The sequence below is a fragment of the Phaseolus vulgaris genome, chromosome 1, assembly GCF_000499845.2.
Source record: "Phaseolus vulgaris cultivar G19833 chromosome 1, P. vulgaris v2.0, whole genome shotgun sequence".
NCBI classification, from domain to species: domain Eukaryota; kingdom Viridiplantae; phylum Streptophyta; class Magnoliopsida; order Fabales; family Fabaceae; genus Phaseolus; species Phaseolus vulgaris.
In genome coordinates, this window is record NC_023759.2 from 41307069 (window position 1) to 41329151 (window position 22083).

General features: G+C 31.6%; 3 protein-coding genes and 1 non-coding gene across 6 annotated transcripts; 3 read left to right on the forward strand and 1 right to left on the reverse strand.

Moving 5' to 3' along the window:
* The first annotated feature begins 2777 nt into the window (after positions 1-2777).
* Positions 2778-2863, forward strand: LOC137816748 (small nucleolar RNA Z161/Z228). The gene has a single exon (XR_011081863.1). It is a non-coding gene; the product is annotated as a small nucleolar RNA Z161/Z228 (small nucleolar RNA).
* Positions 2864-4814: 1951 nt separating this feature from the next.
* LOC137814284 (autophagy-related protein 9-like) lies at positions 4815-12229 on the forward strand. 3 transcript variants are annotated; one of them, XM_068616919.1, is made up of 10 exons: positions 4815-5035; positions 6698-7351; positions 7445-7765; positions 8200-8422; positions 9230-9409; positions 9494-9700; positions 9829-9906; positions 9979-10049; positions 10210-10320; positions 11187-12229. In XM_068616919.1, exons 2-10 carry the CDS (start codon positions 6777-6779, stop codon positions 11992-11994), a joined length of 2574 nt encoding a protein of 857 aa, XP_068473020.1. In that variant the 5' UTR covers positions 4815-5035; positions 6698-6776; the 3' UTR covers positions 11995-12229. The 3 variants fall into 3 exon arrangements, with proteins under 3 accessions (XP_068473020.1, XP_068473021.1, XP_068473022.1); XM_068616920.1 differs by having other exon boundaries at positions 4824-5035; positions 6595-7351; XM_068616921.1 differs by having other exon boundaries at positions 4832-5035; positions 7096-7351.
* A 2035-nt stretch (positions 12230-14264) lies between these two features.
* On the reverse strand, positions 14265-15944 carry LOC137816191 (RING-H2 finger protein ATL16-like). The gene has a single exon (XM_068619273.1). The coding sequence runs from the start codon at positions 15374-15376 to the stop codon at positions 14423-14425; it is 954 nt and encodes a 317-aa protein (XP_068475374.1). The 5' UTR covers positions 15377-15944; the 3' UTR covers positions 14265-14422.
* A 2022-nt stretch (positions 15945-17966) lies between these two features.
* On the forward strand, positions 17967-18446 carry LOC137816053 (ethylene-responsive transcription factor 14-like). The gene has a single exon (XM_068619154.1). It carries the CDS (start codon positions 17967-17969, stop codon positions 18444-18446), a length of 480 nt encoding a protein of 159 aa, XP_068475255.1.
* The last annotated feature ends 3637 nt before the right edge of the window (positions 18447-22083 follow it).

Sequence of the window (22083 nt, forward strand, 5' to 3'; positions counted from 1 at the left end):
AGGATTCACAAATTTAGCTATCTATAGAAATATTTTTAATAATTTGTTTTTTCTCAACAGGATTCTAAAATAGTGACAATAGAGAGAGAAAAAAAATGATGTTGATACAACAAAAAGAGATGGAACCACGTAAAATTGATATTGTAAAAAGGATCGGGTAATTTTAATTTGTATTTTTTTTTACTGATAAAAAATATCTACAACACTTTTTTTAACACATTATTTAATTGGTTGAAAATTAAATAAATTAAAACAAATATTAAAATTTATGTTTTTAATAAATTGGAGTAAATAGCTAAGGCTTTCTTTAATGTTTTGTTTGAATTAGAGAGTGAATTTGAGATGATTTGAAGGGAAAATGTAAAGAAAGTTAGGGTGTTTGGATTAAGGTAATTAAAGTGAAAATGGTAGGGAAAGTTGATGAAAGTTTGTGAATGATGTGACAGGTGTGATTGAAGTTATATTTTTTTAAATGATAAAAATGTAAGTTTATAAATTTACTATTATATTTAAAAATTATTAAATATGTAAACATGAGATATTTTTGTGTAAATTTTAGTTAATTAAAATTTTATAAATACATATTTTTTATAAAATCAAATCAAAATTAAAACTATTTTTTATTACTCTTAATATTATTATTTAATAAATTTATTTTAATTATTATAAAAATGTAATTTATATTTATATTTATTTTTATTATTATTGTTTATAATTTATTTTTATTATTATTATTTTTAAAAATGTAATGTAAAAACTAAATTTTAAAAATGTAAACAAAATTAAAATAAATAAATAAATTATTATATATAAAAAGTTAAAATTTAAAATGATAATAAATTAATTTAAATTTTAATATCAAATAAAGTACTTTATTTAAATATTTAATTAAAATAAAACATTAACATTTATTTATTATTTTAATTATTTATTTACAAAATGTAATTATTAATAAAAGTAAATTATATTATAAAAGATTAATCTATTAAAAATAGTTTTTTTTTTCAGAAAGTTTAAGCAACTATTCTTTCTTGATTAACGTGACAATGCTTTTTTTAAATGCCAAACCTCATACATGAAAAAAAAAAAGGAAAAAAAAAGTTTTTTTTTTTATAAACATTTTTCATTGACATCTTCTTATAAGCATACATTGCTTTAATTTAAGAGTATGTTGTATCTTGTTAATGATCTTAGTTGCATTACAGTTATTTTACATTTTTCTCCAAATACTTAGAAAAGTACTCTCAAAATTATTTGAAATATAGAATAAATTTTTGTAGAGAGAAAAAGAAAATACATTCAGTTAGCTGAGATTATGAGTGAAAAATATATTCGCACTCTCATGAGGCAGTTATGGAAAAATGAAAACGGAGTTTTAGCCTCTTAAGAAAACTCATCTTCCTGCAAAACAGTTCTCACACTTAAATATACGTTACGTAAAATATACTAAACGTGTTATGTTTTACATGGAGAATATTTAGGAACAAACTAGCTACTAAAGACTTGGGAAAAAGGAATATTCTGAATTCACAATCTAATCTCATATAAGGATTTTAAAATTGAATTAATCCAATTTCACAACTGAAAATCAGAAAAAAAAAAATTACTAACCACAAAAAGTTATATTTTATTAGATTGTGTTTTCTTCTCTCTCCAAAACTTTGAACGATTTGATTCGGTTGGTTGGTAGTTTAACTTACATAAATTTTTAAAAAATTAACTTTTTAATGTAGAGATGTTTATTTAAATATATTTAATTTAATTTGATAAGTACTTATTAAAAGATATTATAAATTGGAATTAATTATTAAACTATGATTATAGCATGAAAAAGAAATTCTAAAATATTCACAAAAATAATAGAATATCATTTTTACAAGGGAGAAACACATGTTATGTTTATAACAATTCTTCTCGTTAGGACTATTACTCTCATTAGGGCCGTTGGTTCCATTTGGATCAATTGTAATCCATGCGAAGGAAGTTTCTAAAAATAAAGTTTAGTGATATATATATTAGTAAGAGATTTAAGATTACAATAAAAAATAGTATCTAATATTTTTATCACATGAGTTGATGATAGATAGAACAGGTTTCATAATTTTTTTTTTTATGAGTACGATGTTTTTGTTTTTTAATTTTGTCTCACTATTTTATATTTTAATGTTGGTTCTATATTTTAAAAACAAGTCTAACATAGTATTTCCCGTTAGATTCATAAGGATAATGATACCACATGATATATTTTTCATGATATGTTTTCAACAAAAACTCAACTTTAACCAATAATATTATAATTTTATTATAATATCAAAAAAATATTAAACATAAAATTTAAATATAAATGAAGGATGAGATCTTACTCATTCACAAATATTTTATGCTACAGTATTTTTTACACCATATCAATTTTAAATTGAACCTGATTTGTTATTAAAGTGATAAAAAAACTTATATTAAATGACGTAAATGATCTTAAATAAAAAAAATATGGATAAAAAAATACTTTAGGAATTTTTTTGTCTAGAGTAGATTTTCGGATTTAGTGTTTAGAGTTTTAATGTATTTTTAGATTTTGTGTTTTAATTTTTTTTTCAAAATATATTTTTTACATTACGAATTTAAATTATAATTTTGAAAAATTTGAAAATAATAAATTACATGATCAAATTGATATGGTGCTTAGGCTTGGAACTATGACATGCAGCTTTGGTTTCTGTCGGGTTCTTTAGCATTTTGTTGTTTCTTTTATTCAATTTTGAAAACTTTCTTCTTGAAAACCATGTGATGAATTCGAATTTACAATATCTTAGGACGGTGAACTGAGATTTCTTGATACAATGATCCTCTTTTTCTGATGATTTTTTTTTAAAAAAAATAAATAAAATTGATATGGTGGAAGAAAAAATTAACTTTTGGATAACATTAATATACACATTTTGCTGAATTACAAAACATAATTTGAGAAAAAAAAAAGTTTTGTACCTCGTTAAAGGTATCTAAGTAATGCTACAAAATCCAATTACTTAACTAAGGTCCAATGCTTGTGAATGCTAAAGAATCTTCCTACGAAGTACAAGACTTTGGCAATAATGGACCTTACAAAAACATGGGATTGGTCTTGTTAAAGGCACCTTCAAGCATCATCATCACTTTATCTCAACAAGACCCATTTTATAATATAAGTCTAACACTTTGGACACTTGATGAGGTTGCATAAACCTCAAAATCCACTTGGGTTTCAATGCAACCCAATAGGTTTTAGGCCTTCGGACCTGTTTCTGATTTCCCTATTTTGTCTCTATTCTGTTTGGATAATCACACCAAAACCGAATAAAACTTATTAAAATATATTCAGAAAAGAGAGATTGAACTATGAAACAAACATGTGCACCTTCTTGCTATTGTAGGGCCACGTCTAATCCAAACTAATTGGAAATCAATGAATTGATTTATTAGTAGAGAAAGAAAGAAACAAAACAAGATCATTTTCTTCAGGACACTTATGGGTAAGCCATGTTCATGGAATTTTTTTACCATATTTTAAATTATGTTTAAGCTTTTCATTTTTTTATTAAATATGTTTTTTTTCTTGTATTATAATGTTATTATTTTAATATAAATTTTAGACCTTCTAAATATTTACGGTAAAGAAATTATTAAATAATTTTTTTATCATTATTTTATATATAAAAAATAAATTTTTAATATAAATTAAATTATAATAATATAACATTTAAATATTTTAACATCTTAATTCAACCTTAAAAATATTTGTTAAATAAAAAAATAATTTATAGGATTTATTTTAATATTTTCTTTATTATAACTTAAAATATCCAAAATTTAAATGAAGGAATGAAAATTAATTTACGTACATAAAAAAATATTTAACCATTTTTTTTAATTATGCAACAAGTGATTTATTAAATTGCATTTTCATTTAAATTTTTGATAACAATGTCAAAGCTATTAAATGCATAGTAAAACCATTAAATGCATAATTCACAACTTTTTAAGTTTTTTCAATGTGCAAGATGCAAAAGTATATGAGTTGTATTTTGCCTTAGTCAATTATAGTTGCTTTCTATTTATCCATATTTCAATTAAGTAGTTTTAGTTTTTTCTTTCTAATTAATTAACGTGAAAATTTGTCTATCATCCATTTTATCTTGAATAAAATTATTTTTAAAAATACTTATGAGAGATTAAAAAAAGTATAAAGATAAATTATTTAACGTTTTCTGTTATAATTTATATAATGAAAAACCGGGTTCAAATTTTTACTTTATACGGAGGATAATTATAAAAAAAATTAAATATTCAATTTAAATTCAATTATCAATATTTCAAAAAAACATAAAATACTTTTTGTCTTACTGCAGGCATAAATTAAAAACATATATAAAAGAGACTATGATATGTATCAGGTGAGTCCGTAGTCATAAAGTTTTATTTTGTAAACAAGTTAATTTTATTGAAACAGTTTGAAATTAAATTTGAAGGCTTTCAAATTGTCCCATTTTAAATTATGTTTTCTATCAATCCAAACAAATAAATGAGATAAAAGATAACAGCAGTATTTTGAATTCCAACAACATTAAAGATTTGTTGAATATGTAACTTACGTGCGAAGGAAAAAAAAAAAAAAGTGATTTAGGGGAGAGAGCAGCGAAACACGATATTACTATTAGACCATCTTCCAGTACTACTAAGGAGAAAGAAAAGGAAACAGAAGCGACACGAATGCAAGCTTGATAAAAAAAAAAGTAATTATTAATATTAATATATTTATATATATAATTATTTTCTTCATCATCACTGTAATTTCATCTTCTTCCACGCAACTACAACAACGAAATAAAAAAGGAAAAACCCTCTTCTATTTTCTCTTTGCGTTCTTCTTCCAACTTCTGTCTCCCTTTTCAAATTCTTCATCTCTCACTTTAATTTCCCCAAATTCCATTGCTTCACTCGATTCTTCCCTTACCGTTTCATTATCCTACTCTTTTCCATCTTCTCTGCTCAGTTCAAGGTACGTTCCTTGTTCCTTTGCCCGTTTTTTCCAAGTTTTATTCGTTTTTATATTCTTTTGTTTTTCGTTGCTCAATAGTCCCATGCTTTATTCTATCATTCAATCGGTGTATATGGTATGGATGGTTTCGGTGTTTGTAAGGACCACAACAAACGACGAGTTTCCGTGGCTCCAATTTTGTATTAATTTGTACAGTTTACATTTTCTGGAATATTTTTTGCTGCAAAGGTTGGTTTTTGACATGTTTGGTTATAAGTGTCGATTAAGCAATCATGCTGTGGTGATCGGTCTTGTTTACGGCACAAAGTGTCTTGTAATGCTATTGTATTTTAATGCTAATTGGTCAGTTGAAGTTTTGTAGGGTGTGTTGCTACCTGTTCTTGATGTTTGCTTTATGTGCAAACAGGAAAGGTTGTTCCTTTTTTAGCTTCTTTCAGGTTGTAACAAAGGGAATCCCCTCCCCCTTTTTTTTTTTAATGTTATATGGATATTGAGCTTGTTGGTTATGGTCTCTGTGGTGGGGTTGGCATAGGCATGGTCAAGTGAGTGCTGTCATGGATGTGAAGTTTGGCTTGCTGTATATGTACAGTTGGTGGTTAATGAGGAGTCTGACCCTAATATAATTGAAGTAAGTTCATGTTTGGATGTCTAGTAGGTAAACGGGGAGGTAAAATTAAGTTTTTTTTGAGGGTGGGGGAGTAGACTAGAATGAAATAGGTGGCGGTTAGGATACTAAGTATAATGGTGATTTTATGAATTTCATTTTGCAGCCTACAGTGAAAATAGTTTGCAGATGGTTGATCTAAATGAAAACCAGTTAGTATATCAGTTTATTAACTGCAATTGGGAATTCTCATACAGCGGGAGGTACTTTCACTGAAAGAAAATGTTTCTTGCCTGTAAATGTTTCTTGTTGGTAAATGCTGTTTTTACTGTTTAGTGATTGCAAGTTGCAGCCAACAAATAATCTTCCATTAGTGTTATGCTAGTGCCTTTAGGTAGATAAATACAAGTCTAGTAGTAGTTGACATGAAATCTAAGAAAGAAACCTTTTTAGAAGAAAATATTGTTGAGAGTATGGGATGCCATTCAATTGACTCATTAATCTAGCCTAAGTTATGATTGTTGGCCTTTAGGATTGCTCAAAACTGACACCAACATTTGTGCAATTGATTTTGATTCTTATTGTACAGGGAGGAGTGAGAACTAACTGTTGCTTTCTCCCATGACCATTTTTTTATTTGATTTTGGAAAGTGGTGTGAGGCTGATTTCTTAGGGTAATATTTAGGTGCTTCTCCCCCTTCAAATCATTTTGGAAATGTTGATGCCGAGATTGATCATGAACAGCTATGGTGTTTTTCTTCATTGGTAGGAATCTTGAACTGGATACCATTGGCACTTTTTTCTGTTTTGCCAACTCTGACATATGATGGCCTTGTTCAGTTGACTGTGTTTGACTGGTGTTTCATACTTCTCTTTTATTTTTCTGTTGTTGAGGTGGTTGGCTGACCTTTTTGAGTTGACCATATCATACTTTTTCTGATCTTCTATTTTTCAGTTGTTGAAGAGGGTGGGCTATAGGATGGGAACTGAATAGCCTATCCTAATATCTGTTTTTTATGCGAACCTTTGGAATATTCTAATATCTGTTGCGTATGTAGGACATTGTCAATGTCCTAACCATTTTGGTATTTTGGGCATGGACTGGCTGTTTATGCCCACTATCAGTGTCAGTGAACAATGTTTAGCAGGCCAAGGGGTGCCAGTGCTTTTAGTATATTCAAATGGAAACAACCAGGTGCATCATCTCTGACAGCAGGTTTACTTCAGGAAGATCAGCCAGAGATTGAATTGTCTGATTATGGAAAGATTCCTAGTCCAGGCAGTGAGAGCCCTTCAGGGCTTCTTAATGGTGACAGCCTAAATGTAGAACCAATTTCTGATTTGGATCTATTCTTTGAAAGGCTTTACAGCTATTACTGTGAGAAAGGGCTATGGTGCATCATTATAAAATGGATTGTTGAGCTTCTAAGTCTGGGGTTCACCATATGTTTTTCAGGATTTTTTTTACTATATGTTGACTGGAATGGACTCCGTAATGCAAAGTGTGGGATGGATGCAGTTGAATCTGGGATTAAGCCCTGTGATCTTGCTAAAGAAGCTCTTCATCAACACCCCTTAACCCCACTAACAATCACGAAAGCTATTATTGTTGGATACTTGGGATTATTTTCTATCTATTGGATTTTTTGCTTCTTGAGATTCTTTGCACAACTAAAGGATACTCTGGAAACCCGGCATTTTTACTACAACAGGTAAGTTTGAATGATAAACAGTTAAAATGCGTAATGGTCAATAGTTTTTGTGGTTAATAGTTTTTGCCATATCTTACCATGATTTTCTTGCAGTCTCCATGTTACTGACAGTGAAATTCAAACCATGCCGTGGGCTACAATTCTTGAAAAAGTTGTTCTGCTACAAAGGTCTCAACAACTTTGTGTGGTAAAAGATCTTTCTGCCCATGACATTGTCATGCGGTTGATGCGGAAGGAGAACTACTTAATTGGAATGCTCAACAAAGGTGTGCTAGCTTTCCCTATTTCACAGTGGTTTCCAGGTGCTGGTCCTACAATGAAATCTGGTTCTAACAGAGCACAGAATCGTGTAATACTAACCAAGACCCTTGAGTGGACTTTGAATTGGTGCATCCTGCAGAGCATGTTTGATCGGTATGTTAATTAGTATACACATACCTTTTGTTTTACTATCAAAGTTCTATCATTTGATCCTGTAATTTTTTCATAATGTGTATAATTTCTTATCTTCTACGGTGTAATCACCAATTTTTCTGTTTAGGCCATTTTCAGGAAATGATTTGTTGGTTGGAATGATGCAATGATCATTTAAATACCTTGTTGAAGGTTACGATTTTGATATATAGATATTTTGATGGCTCTTAAAGGGATACTTGTGTTATTCTGGGCATTGTTCTTGTAACTTCATAACGGGCTAGCATTTGGTTGTTTTTCTCATTTTTGTTTTTTGTATTTTGTGTTTGCATATCACATTATTGCATTTAGATTTACTTATGTGGTAATCAGTTAGGTGGTTCATATACACTTTCCAATATTTATATTCTCCTTTGAACTCAAATTTTCTGTAGAAACTTTTGTGTCAGAGGTGATTTTGTGTCAAATCCAAAGACATTACAAAGAAGGCTCATGGTAGTTGGATTTGCAATGCTTTTACTCTCTCCATTTCTTGTCATATTCATGCTGGTGTATCTCTTTCTGAGGCATGCTGAGCAATTTTATAATCACCCTAGCACTGCATCATCTCGAAGATGGTCAAATCTGTCAAGGTGGATCTTTAGGGAATTCAATGAGGTATTGTTCTTCTTGATCTCCATTTTATTTTCTGCTCTTTTGCTGCTTTCATGGTGTTGGAAAGGGCCACAAACACTTTGATGCCATATGAAAGAGCCACTTCTTCTAAACGCTTAAGCTATTTCATGGAAGCCCTTGAAAGATTCTAGTGCATGTATTTTCCTTTAGTTACCAAAAATGATTTCATCATGGAAGAAAAAAATTAACTTGTAAACATCTGTTTATGAAAATCCTTATTGGAAGTTAAGGCGAAATTACAAGAAAATGAATTCTTGATATTTCTACTTAAGGATTAATCAATTATATTTTAAGTTGTTAATGATGGTTATGAGTGACCACTTAGCTGCACTAATGATTTATTATTCCTGTTTCTCGAACTGTAAATACTTTTCACTGTAATCCTCTTTGTAACATTCATGGAATGATGATGGATATTATTCTAGTCAATAGTCCTTAGCTTTCTTGTCTTTGTATATCTTTTTGAATCAGGTCTAATTCTCTATTAATTGTGGACGATATTTTTTTTTCCAGTCTCTTTAACTGAATTATATTGATTGTTTAACATGTGTTGTTTGAAGAGAACCTATTATATAGAAGTAGTCTAAGTTTTGAAAGTTACCGGAGATTGAATTTTGACGTTGTATGTGTTTTCTTGTTCTCTTTGTAATAAGTAATTTATTATCCCAAAGTGGTTTTAATATCATCTCTTGATAGGCTGAAAGTGATGCTATACCTAGCTATCATTTTTTAACATGATCACTTTCTTTTACTTTTATGCTAGAGCTTATTAATAAACATTTGTCATAGGTGGACCATCTCTTCAAGCACCGGATTAATAGCAGTGTATTGCATGCTTCTGATTATCTCAAGCAATTTCCTTCACCAATCATATCTATCATTGCAAAATTCATCTCTTTTGTATCGGGTGGCTTTGCTGCAATTCTGATCATCATTGCTTTTCTCGAAGAGTCTCTACTAGAGGGCCATGTAATGAAGTTCTATTCATTTTTCATAATTTATACCCAGTTTCATTACATTCATTAAAGATATTTTTAATGGAAATTATTGCAGATATTTGGTCGGAACTTGTTTTGGTATGCTGCTGTTTTTGGAACTATAACTGCCATTAGCCGGGCTGCCATTACCAATGAGCTTCTGGTTTTAGATGCTGAAGGAGCTATGTCTATGGTGGTTCAGCATACTCATTATCTGCCAAAGAGATGGCGTGGCAAAGAAAGTACTGAATCTGTCTGTGTTGAGTTTGCAACCTTATTCCAGGTATAATAAGGTCTTGGTTTAAAGCTTTCTCATTATGATAATAGATCAACCCCTATCTGTTCTTTATCTGCACGATAACATAGGCTTGAATATTACTTTGCATGCTCTTGTATCTTTCTGTGGTGCAGTATACTGGAATGATGTTACTTGAGGAGATGGCCTCAATTTTCCTCACTCCATACTTGCTTCTGTTTATTGTCCCAAAGGTAATTCTTGTTTGGAGATAACCTCTTTTATATAGTATAATGAATTAAGTATTTGCTGTTTTCATTTTGCAGCGGGTTGATGATATCTTGCTTTTCATCGCTGATTTCACTGTAAATGTTGAAGGTGTTGGCCATGTTTGCAGGTTAGCATGAAAATTTTCATATTTATCTTTTAAATGTATGTCCCTCATCTCTGGCCATTCTTTTTAGACTTGTATAATTTTATTTATTTATTAGTGTTGCAGTTTTCAAGTGTGACTGGCAGAACATATTAATTATATTATGTCCCTGCTGTTTTCACAGTTTTAGCACCTTTGATTTTCAAGAACATGGAAACAGTCATTATGGTTCTCCTTGCAATGCACCTCGTAGCCGGAGGAGTTCTCAAGGGAAGATGGAGAAATCATTGCTGAGGTATGTTCTTCTGGCTGAGCTGTCATAATCACAGGACACTGGTCTAAGAGAGTTCTATTATATTGTCTATTTGTTGATTTGATATTGTTTCAAATAATCTCTGGGGTTCTACCACGTCTCTTTTAATTGTTGTCTTTTATGCTGCTTTAATGCTTTGGTGGAAGTTTGAATGGAGTAATGTTGAACGTTTTTTCTTTCTCGGGGGAGGGGGTGGAGGAAAAGGAATTAATTCATTGGAGAATAGTTAGTGTTATCCAAGATCCTTAGCCACAGGAAGACAATTTCTATTTGTTATCCATGTATCTAATTTTGCCATAAAGGTTGTTTCCATTGCTTTGCTGATGATTTGGAACCCCGGAGCCTTTTCTTTTTCCCGTAAAAGTGATATATGTTGTCTCTCTTATATCCTGCTGTGATAATCAGATATTGTCCTACTAGCCAACACCTAATATCCTCAGTGTTCCGATTGTAATTTTTATTGTTTGAAACTTTTTATCATCGTAAGCTTGAAATGATCAGCTCCATTATTTTTAATCTTCAATTCTCCCTGTTGTAATTCACCTGTTTATGTTGTCAATGATTCGTGTAAATCATGAAAAAATAAAGAGATGATAATAATTTTAAGAAGCTGAAAAAGGAGAAAGAAAGGAAAATTTGTGCTCTTTTTGGAGCTGGGCTAAATAATGTTTCTAGTTTGATTTCAGTCTATATAAACAATGCCCCTCAGACAACTTAACGCAGTAAACCTTTACTACTTTCAAAATCCCTTATACCTTAAGCCAAGCAATGTTATTGTTTTGGATTACTGATGTGAAATGTGCCAGTATTATTATTTTTGCTGTGTTAAACTTCTGTTGTTATTACAGCTTTCAGAGTAGTTATCCATCATGGGAACCAAGTGCACAGGGTAAACAGTTTTTGCTAAATCTTAGAAAATTCAAAGAGGAAAAGTTACCAGTACATGGAAACATACATGCAGCTTCCCCTCCTAGAATGTGGAGGGGTATTTCCAACATGGGAAGCAATATTGGGGACAGAAACAGGTTTATGTCCAGGGAAATGCCACACAGTACTTTTTTAACTGGCAATCACTTGGGTTCTCTGTGGTTGATTGAAGCCAACCAAAACAATCATCCCTATCTCCTTGATTGGTACTATACATCTCGATCTTATGACGTAAGTCAAGGAGATGATCCTTCAGAACCGTTTGGAGTAATAGAGTCTAGAGAGCTTTGGATTCCCCCCAATACGACACACAATGAAAGTAGGTATGAGGAATACTCAAATGAGAATCGTCCAGGTTGGGCTCCATTTCATCTTGCGACTTCCACATCCGTTCCCATTTTCAGGGAAAGCTCAATTCAGGATCAAAGTTATAATGCACTGACCCATACTACCAGCAGTCATTGGTGGAATAGAAGTCACGCGCAGCAGGGTGGACAGAATCAGACAAGCTTTTTTGAGCCTCCAGATTTCATTCAGGAAAGATATAATTATCCTGATAAGTTTTCTGATAGAGGGTCAGAGGATGAAGATCGTGAACAACGCTTGTACTCTAGAGATAATCACAGATTATCTAGAACATACGCAGATGACTTAGGGGCTGGGGAATTTAATCTTCATTTTGATGATATTTATAGCAGACCTCCAGAAACACCACCTGCAAGCTTTTGAGTGACAGCTCTGTTCCTCGTTATTTGTTTAGGAGGTTATTGCCGTTGTCAAGAGCATTTGAATGCATGGATTTCCAACTCTATTCTTTGCTGTAAATAGATTCATTGGAATGAGGTTGGACTGTTAAATGAGCCTCAGTTGATGTTTTGGAAGGTCTCGAGATTGCCTAAAAAGGGTTCTGGGGATCCTTCCTTGCTAGGTGTAGCAATCACAAAATCAAAAAAATCATTAATTATGTCCAGTGTCCTCATAATTCTTTCACCCAATTCTCGTTTTCAAAAATACTCTGCTTTTCTTTTACTTATTGTTTGGTTGATTGACATGGAGTGGAGGGAAGCAAATTTTCTTAACTTCCATTGCTGAATTTAAAACTTTATTCCGTTATTAAAAATGTGTTTTGGAAGTATATTTTATTAATTCTGAAAAGTATGTTTTGAAAATATTCCTGTTTAAAATATTTCCGTGGTCCACAGAACAGGGACGGTGGAGCTAGTAATTTTATGGGCCCAATACAATACAAAAAAGCTTTTAAATGAGTCGATCACAAATAAAAATATAAAACTAAAATTTAAAGAAGAAAAAGAGTGTAAATGAAATCAATATTACGTTAATAATTAAAGTTTATACAATATTTATGTTTTGGAGAGACCCTATTGGCCATAAATGTGAAAGGTATTTCTTTTGGTGCACGTTTCAGCCAATTTAAAATTTAGTGTTTGCAATTTTTTATCCACATTTCTCGCTACTGATTCATAAGTGGGGTAATATCCCAAACACGTAACAAACCTATCAAGAACCTAAATTTTTATTTTTTCAAAATCCATTTTTTTAAATAAGAGTAATCAAGAGAATTAAAATACAAAACTAAATTAGAATCTTTAGATATATTCGTTTCACATTATTTTACAGTATTTAATTATTTGTTACATATGAAACTAATTTTGGAAACCATTATTCAATTTGTATGAAAGTATTGAAGTCTTACTCTTTTTGGGTTCTATTAATGGTGTCGTGGTTGACAAATAATCATGTGTTTTAAGCACGTGATATCTAGTTTAGTTTAGATTCGAATGTATAAAAAAATCCTGTTTAAAGAGGTCAGATTTTGAGAAGGAGAGATCTATGCCCATTGATTTGTTTTTGTCAAGTACAAACAACCAATAGTAATTATTTGGTCATTTAAATAAAAAAGCAAGCGTCGAAATTAAATTTGGATGTATAAAGAAAACACAATAAAGAAAAGAATTATATATTAAATACGTATGGATTTTATATACGAGCATTTAATCGGAAAAAAAAAAACCCTAAAAGAATGAGTATGTTTATGCGTATGGTATTTTAATATTGAACTGTCTCGTACTCGTAGATTTATTAATTTATTTTTCTTATCGGCTCTCGTACTCGTAGATGATATTTAATATATTATGTTTAAATAAAAAAAATTATATTAGTACATTAATACGAAAATGATGTAAGATTTTGGGGAATACAATCATAGGACTTGGATGTTTATGAAAAGGTTCAAAATTTATTTATCATATATTAATGTCAAAATATTACAATTTAATATTATATTCGATTCGATTTAGTTAAATTAGTCCATTTTATAATTAGGATGATGATATTTATGAATATTTGTATTCAAATTAAATATTCCATTTAATTAATTTTGTTGTTGTGTTGTTTCTTAGTAGTTTTTGTTTTGTTTTATAGTTTTTTGTGAGTTTTAGTATTTTAAAAATTTGGTTTTATTAAATCATTTAAAAGTAGGTAATGAATATAGATACAAATATATACATGCTTCTTATTAAGAAACAAGTTTCTCACTCTCTAAAAAGCCCTAAAAAAATCAACAAGTTGATGATGCAAAGAAGCAAAGTTGATTTTGTATTGGCTCCTGATATATTAACATCCTCAATACTAAAAACATAGACTCCACACCTTAATAAATTAATATTTTATTTATTTTTATTTTATTTTTTAATTTAAAAATATTATTATATTATTATAAACAGTGTCAAATGTATTATTCACCCTTCATAGTCTCTATACATTTTTTCTCTTTTGTATTTCATTTCTTATAATAAAAAAGCTGGACTTTACAAACATGTAACAGTTTTTGAAAAGCAATTGGGGGGCCATGAAAATTGATGGAGAATGAATGATAATTGTGTTGGTGTGCTGAGATAGAGACAGTGACTATGCTGTCTCGGTCCATACTTTTGAAGAGTGTTGCAGAGAGTTAAGGCACAGAAAGACAAGAAACTCACCATATATATATATAAATATATATATCATTGCAAAAATCAGTACACATTTTTTCTCTATATTCACTATGTCACTGCTAACTGAACCTACCCTATAACTAAATGAGAACAAGGGAAAGAAATAAGTTACATTAACGGAATGGAAAGAGTGATATTCGATCTCAGCTATTGCAATCTTCATTGGCACTAGCCTGATTTAGATGCCTATTATTCTGTTGCATGATGATTTGAAAATCCAGGTAAACTTGCCTATCGTTTGCTGAATCCATTGAGAAAGATCTTCGAATAGGCTGAATAGAAAACTGCTCATCTTTCTTCCCAACATCAATGCACTCATCTCCCATGATGGAAACATGATGACACTTCCTTATAATAGAGTGGCATCTACTCTCTACTATTGTTTCCCTTGAGTCACTTCTTTCTTGTTGCATCTGCGGCAGTGCTTCCCTGTGTTCTCCTCCCCCAAGTTCAATGACAACAAAATCCTCATCACTGCCCACGTAAGAGAGCAATTGAGAATCCTGAGGAGAAGAGCTTGGAGCTATGATATGATCCCTTGGACAGTGTGTGTTGCCTGAAATAATGTTTGATCTACAAAGAGGGCAATTGGCATTGGTTTGAAGCCAAATGTCAATGCAGTGAAAGTGAAAGGCATGTTTGCAAATGGGAAGAACTTTTAGCATATCATGATCTTGAAACTCAGTCAAACAAACCACGCAGCCATACGCACTTTGATTCTTTTCAACATCTCCTTTTGTGAATTGAAGTGTCGGGATTTCTCTGATGGCAGATTCATCAAGTCCTTGGCTCCACATCCTTGGAGAGAGTGCCATGAAGGGGTCTTGATCTTCATGTTGAGGGATAAGTAAGGTGAAAATCCATCTCAAGGGGTTAAGAATGTGCCAATTTGAGAAGAATTTGGTGAGAAGTGTTAAGTAGGTGATGAGTATGAAAACAGTGACAAAGATGCTGGGCACAATAATGGCAAGTATAGGTAAAGCAGAAGCAGAATTTGAAGCAGGTTGTGGTGTGTAATGGATTGTGGTAGCATGAGTTTTGATGGGTGGGGGAGCTTGATGTAGAAGCTTGTAAGAGGGGTTGTGGTTGAGTGCCATTTGAAACCTTGGAATGGGAGACAAGTGAACCCTTTTGATAGTTCCTTCCTACTCTTCCTAACTAGTAAGTAATGTAACGATCTTGTTTTGGAAAGAAAGGTGTGATGTATAATATTTAATTTGGAGAAGGCGTGATGAAAGGGAAATGGGCATAAAATTAATGCGTTTGGATTAGTTCTAAGTTCTACGAATAGGCACATGTCTTGGTCTCAATGAAAAGGAAGAAAGACCAAGATAAGCACGAGGGGTCAGATTTGACTCATATAATGAGGGATATTTCTCCCCCAACAAAAACATAGCTTTTGGAACCCAAGATTATCGAACATTCCTATCAGATTCAGAAACAGGATCTGCAAACTCAAAATCATTTTCATAGCGTTCCTGTGATCAAATCTCATCAGTGGTGCACATGAACGATTCTACTCTTAATTATAGTTCAGAATATTTTCTGTCTCTCTTACGGTCCAGTAGCACTAGAGTGTCTCCATGAAAGATGAGAATAGACAATCTCATCAAGAAGGTGTAGCTAGTGATACTCTAACTAACTATTTTTTGTTTTCTTTTTGAAGATAATTGTATACCTGCATATAAGTTAGATATTTTTTGTATTTCCAATGTTCTTCTAATGAGAATCAATCAATTCATTTTTTTCTTTTTCTTTGTAACTTTATGCTACACTTTGAGCTTTCATATCATCACCATAAGTTTTGTTACAGAGTTAATGAAACAGCTACTTGAACATTTAATGGGATTTTTTCAATTGCCAGATTAGTAGTGAGTACAAGGAGAAGTTGTATAAATGCGTGCTTTTTAATTCCTAGCAGACCAACTTTATGTTACTGAAAAGGTTCATTTATGGTGGGACCGTTTGGAATACCTATGACATCATCAGTGACAGCAATCTTGTCCCAAAAATCCCTGCTTGATATCGGTAAAAATGCTATGCCAACATAAATCCTTGCTAGTGCAATTGTGGTCTACATCTCTGTTCTCAGAGTATGTTTGGCATGTTCTGTTGCCCTAATTACTAATTAAGAAGTTAGCATCAAAGATTAAAATTCTACTCTACAGTGATAAAGAAGTTTGAATAAGCATTCTGTGGGGATAGTATATGAAGGGCTTGGGCTGAAATTACTTAAGCATCAAGTTCCAGATGAACTTTTGATCTGAACATCTTTCATTTGTACAACTATTTCTGGATTCTTTGAGGGGATATAGGCTAAATTTAACTCTAATGACTGATATGACAATTTATATAAAACATTACAACACCACCTTCAACCCAACTTCCAATTCAAAATCCTAATTAATTGGTTTATAGATCTATTTTATATCTTATTAGGTTTCTTATTTCTAGTGAATGTTGGATTCAAATCACATTTAGATTCCTACTAGGATATGGTGTCTTTATTATGCTTTGGTCATCGGTTGCAGCTAAACTTCCTCTATTTATATACTCCATCTCAGTCAAATAACTTGATTCTTCTTAATAATTATATTTTAAAACCAAATCTACTGAATTCATACTTAATGTAACCGGCCAATCTTGACAAGGACTGGTTCCATGTAGCAGTGATTGGAGGACGATTTTCTCCCTCCTCTGTTATAGGTTTGGTTTTTGATTGTTACATATTTTTGGAAAATCATTAGCAATCCTTGCACAACTGCAGTCCATTTTGTAAATCTATCATTAGGACAAATATGAGATATAGTAAAATGATATTCTTCTTTCACACGAACCCAGTTGCATGATTATGCAGGCATAAAATGTCTGCTACAATTGCAGAATCAGCAAGTAATTAACAATATCCACAAGATTGACTCCAGTGATTAAGCAAAATAATTACGTTGGTTTCATCTGTTTTTCTGCAAAAAAAGATGTCAGTGATAGTATCATAGTACAAATGTATTATGCACCACAAGGGACAAGAGATTCATACTTCTACGTTTTCATATATTATTTTTTTAGTTTGACTTGTTAATGTATTATGTCTTCAGAAAAAAAAGGTTTGAGTTGACATCCACATCAAATAATGCAAATCGAGAAGGTTCAGTTCCAATTCAACCTAAAACCATGATGTAAGATGATGGCTGTTTGATATTGTATTGAAGTTCAATGTTTCTCTTCAATTAGAACACTTTTAACCACGTGATGAAATTAATCTAATATTTTCACGTCTCAATCCCACCCCTTAAATTAATACATAATAATCTTCTGTGAGAATTTCCACTTTGATCTTGGGACCAGAGGGATCATTTGTTTAGTGAAACAAGTGGATATGGGAGTGCAAATGGTTATTTTTCTATATCCAGATTTCTATTATGTATTGCTAATAAAGATTCGATTAGCATTATCATAAACTTGCAAATGCATGGTCCTTCTTACCTCACCTTCTGTCGTATTAGAACAAGGAAACCAAAAGGGTGACTTTCTTTATGAATAATCCAAACAAAAATTTGCATAGGTGAGAGACTTTAGCAGTGTATGTGATCCACATACGTTGAACACTAAAACCAATCTCTATCATGGGGTATCTTAAACGTTGATAATTTTTCATTTTTTTTCTCATCCATTGAATGTAATCAATCTATGGTAAATTTCCACAGTCAAGATTACATGCATTGTTTGCTCAATATAAGGCCAATGCAAGTTAAAGATTCATGCACAAGTGACAAAATGGAGGACTTAAAGGAAAAGGTGATGAGTGAAGGGGAAGCAAAGAAAATTAAGTATAGAGGAGTAAGGAGGAGGCCATGGGGAAAGTTTGCATCAGAGATTAGAGATTCAGCAAGACATGGAGCTCGCGTGTGGCTTGGGACCTTTAACACAGCTGAGGAAGCAGCAAGAGCTTATGATCGTGCTGCCTTTGAAATGAGAGGTACTATGGCCATTCTCAACTTCCCACATGAACACCAACCTTGCAATGTGGCTACTCTTAGCAACAAGTGCTCATCATCTAAAACTGAACTTGGTAAACAAGTTGTGGTATTGGAGTGTCTGGAAGATAAATTGTTAGAGGAACTCCTTGATTGTGATGACAAAACCATCAATCAAAACTTGGGCAACTAGGAACATATGTTTCAACATTTTAATCCTAGATTGGTATGTCTGCACTGCTCCTGTTCAATTAAATACACGAATGACGCGAAGTGCTTAGGTGGGGACTATAAAGTTTGAGTTATTTCACCTCACGTTAACGTTCATGTGAAGGGGATAAAATAGAGCTTGGTTGTGTTGGAAGGGATTTGAAACTTTCTTTCTATGCTTGTCACATCGGTTTGAATTATTTATCAGTTTGATCAATAATTAATAATAAATGAGAAAACTAGTTAAGGGTTTTTAGTAACATTTTTCTCTCTAATAATATTTTATTTGTTTATTTACAAAAATTAAATTCGAAACTTATTCAAATATTATTAACCATAATGGAACTTGAGGCCCAATGAGTTGCTTTCATACTGTTGTATTCATTTCCATTACAAAACAAGACTGGTGGGATACTCCTACTAGAATAAAAAACCACTAAAGTAGGGAAAGTGACTAATATTCTCATAAAAAATAAACACTTTTGGGTGGGTTTGTTTAAGGTTTAGGGTTTTCTAGGGAGCACTATTTACATTTGTTTCATACTATTTGCACATAATTTAAATTTGGGTTATTCACATTTGTTTTCATAAGATTTGCACATTTTTTTTTTATCAGCAATGAATAAATAAAATTAAAGGGGATACTTCAGGGGTATCCCAACCCATATACATTAACCAGAAGTGGACTTCCTATATCATCCACAAGCGAAACTCTCCTTTATGGTTGGAGCAGAACAACCTTAAAGTGAGAAAACCCTACCCAAAAAAATAACCAACATCGGCGACCACCGATTACACATAAGATTTGCACATAATTTAAATTTGGGGTTCCTAGCATGTGTGAGCAAATTTAAAGAGAAGGTTAGTTGGATAATAGATAGATTATGGATTTATCATTTTTTTCATGCTTTTTCACTCTTCATGACAGAGATTCGTGAATGATTCATGCAGACTATACTTGTTGTGTTGACCATGAGTAAGTGAGGCTTTTACAATGAAATTAAAAACCCATGTTGATTAGTGTGCTAAGTTCATAGTTTGAACCTTCAAATCATGGTTTCATGGTGTTGTGGTTGGTGTGAGGTGCTTTGTTCCAATGTCATCTGCGTGTGCTACTTGGTTGATGTTTGTGGCTTTGAAGAATTGAAGGTGTGTTGGTGTTGGTATGCGAAGACAAGTTGTTGTTGGATCTTGGTGTCAAAATCAACACGTAAGGTGAGGTTCATGGTTCCCTGGTTCATACATGAAGTTTGATGTGTTTTTATAAAACAAATCCACAAATCAAAGGGCAACATAATCGATTATAGGAGGGGATAACCAATTATGCTATCAGTTTTTTACATGGTATTTTCCTTCTAGTCACGATGTTTTCGTTCTAGTTGTAGGTTGTTTCGTGTGCATGATCTAGTTTTCCCTTAAATGATAATCGATTAATGGAATGACGTTTTGTAGGTGCAACCATCAAGGAAGGTGTAGTTATGTTTTTGTAATTCTCTTGATAGTGTCGTGGTTGTACCAACAAGTAAGTTCTCAAGTACATCGTGTTCCCACGATTGATGTCATGGATATGCAGTTTGATACGCTTACAATCAAGTTAGACGTATTTATGAATGCAATTGGGATAGGAAATGCCTGGACAAAAAAAATTGTCTTCCATTGCTAAACGACAAGGTATGACACCTGGATGACAAGTGCTAGCAATTGAAAGATGAAATGAACTTGTTACTGAATAGGTCAGTCTCATGCGTCAGACCTTAGCATTTTAGTACTTTGGAAGTGACGTTTGGGAGATTTTAGTTACCATGAACATAAGGACGGGAAAATTATGGAACAATGTTACAACTTCTTGTGTATCAACCCATCCACTACAAAGCGTCTTTTGGGTATATGCCTCCACATCGTCGTTTGAACAAGTTACTTAATCTTATGATTATCAGTGGTTAATCTTATGATTATCAGTGGTTGAAATCCACGTTTGTAGGATGCTTTTAAACTGTTTTGTTTTTCTTTAGTTTATGGTTATGTAATCTTAGAACACCATTTAACATTAATGTGTACTAATTTATTTTATATTATTAAGTAATTTTTAAATTTTGTTACTACCTTATTTAAAATGTTATAATTGGAAACAAGAATAATGCACTGACTAATGTTTTTAAATGTCTTAAGTTGTGCATGGATGGCTTTGTCTTCATCATCTAAAAGACAAAGAAGTGTCAACCAAAGGAAAGGAAAAGTCTAAGCCAATGCGAATGGAGTTCCTAGTCCTAAGCTCCAATAATTGAGGACATTTTAAGTCACACATGTTTCTTCAACAAGCATGATCAAATGATTTATATATGAAGGATTTTTACTACCATATTGTTCTGGCAGCAAGATAATGAATTTTGTATACTTTGTTGAGTCTGGTCTATACTTTCACTATTGTTTACAACTTCAAGGTCTAAAACACTTTTTGTACATAACAACTTCGTGCTATGAAGATTTGATCAGAGTATTTTATTTAAATCCCACAGTCACAAAACTTGGTAACCTCTATATGGAGGTTAATAAGATTAAAATAAAACTTATACATTGGTTGACTATGACTAATATGAAGTATCAAGGTCAAAAGCTTTCCTTTTTCAATATCCCTGATGAGCTCAAATACGATCATGATATAACATTGACTTCCATGCTGAGCCACAATGCAAGGTAGAAATGTTAGAAATACATGTAGTTTGAACAATAATGATAGATTTCTGCATTATGTTTTTTGTACAAATTTGAAGTCCATGGTCCAACAATTTTTGCACAATTAATGCAAGAAGACATTTTTAAGTTATGGTTCATGATATAATATTTTATTAATTGATCACATCACTTCATGCAACACATAATCAAATGTTAGGACAACAACATGCATCTTTCACACATCTTTTTTATTACACACATCATGACTCATTATGACGTCGATCTATCTATCGATGCATCTGTCCAATTAGGTTGGACACACTATTTTGGTAAAAATATTGTTAAGAAAATTGAATGATGTTAATGTCAACGGTGCTTGGAAACATGGTCGGGTCAATCAGGATGATGAAGAAAATCCTGACAACGAAGACCAAACAATACCTGATGACCATTTAGGACATTTCCCACCAGATCCCCTAGTCAACCATGATGGTCATATGCCTTCCCAAATTTAGGATAGTATTCAGGAGTTGCAACAAGGATTAAATAGCTTGAACATAATTATAAACCAAAGATTTGAGAGAGTACATCAAAGAATTGACCATTTGCAATGAAGATTTTATGAGTTATAGAACTCTCTCAAATGATTACTTTCATGACATGATTCTTATATTTTTTTTTAATTTCCGCCAAAGTTATTTTTATTTAAGTATTTTTTCATCATATTGTATTGTATGATTCTATATTAATATTAATTAGATGCTAATTTTTTACATTAATTCTGATTTATTTTATTAAATTTTATGAAATCTACAATTGTACTTACATCTTTTACAATTATTTCTATTCAAATTTTATTTAATTTTATCAAAATTTATTTTCAACAATTTTATATATTTTATATGTATCCACAATATTATATAATTTATATTGTTTTTCAAATGTGA

Coding starts and splice junctions, on each gene's coding strand:
- LOC137814284 (XM_068616919.1), top strand. CDS start 6,777: ATGTTTAGCAGGCCAAGGGGTGCCAGTGCTTTTAGTATATTCAAATGG. Junction 8,423..9,229: donor TCTTTAGGGAATTCAATGAG/GTATTGTTCTTC, acceptor CATTTGTCATAG/GTGGACCATCTCTTCAAGCA. Junction 9,410..9,493: donor AGTCTCTACTAGAGGGCCAT/GTAATGAAGTTC, acceptor AAATTATTGCAG/ATATTTGGTCGGAACTTGTT.
- LOC137816191 (XM_068619273.1), bottom strand. CDS start 15,376: ATGGCACTCAACCACAACCCCTCTTACAAGCTTCTACATCAAGCTCCC.
- LOC137816053 (XM_068619154.1), top strand. CDS start 17,967: ATGGTAAATTTCCACAGTCAAGATTACATGCATTGTTTGCTCAATATA.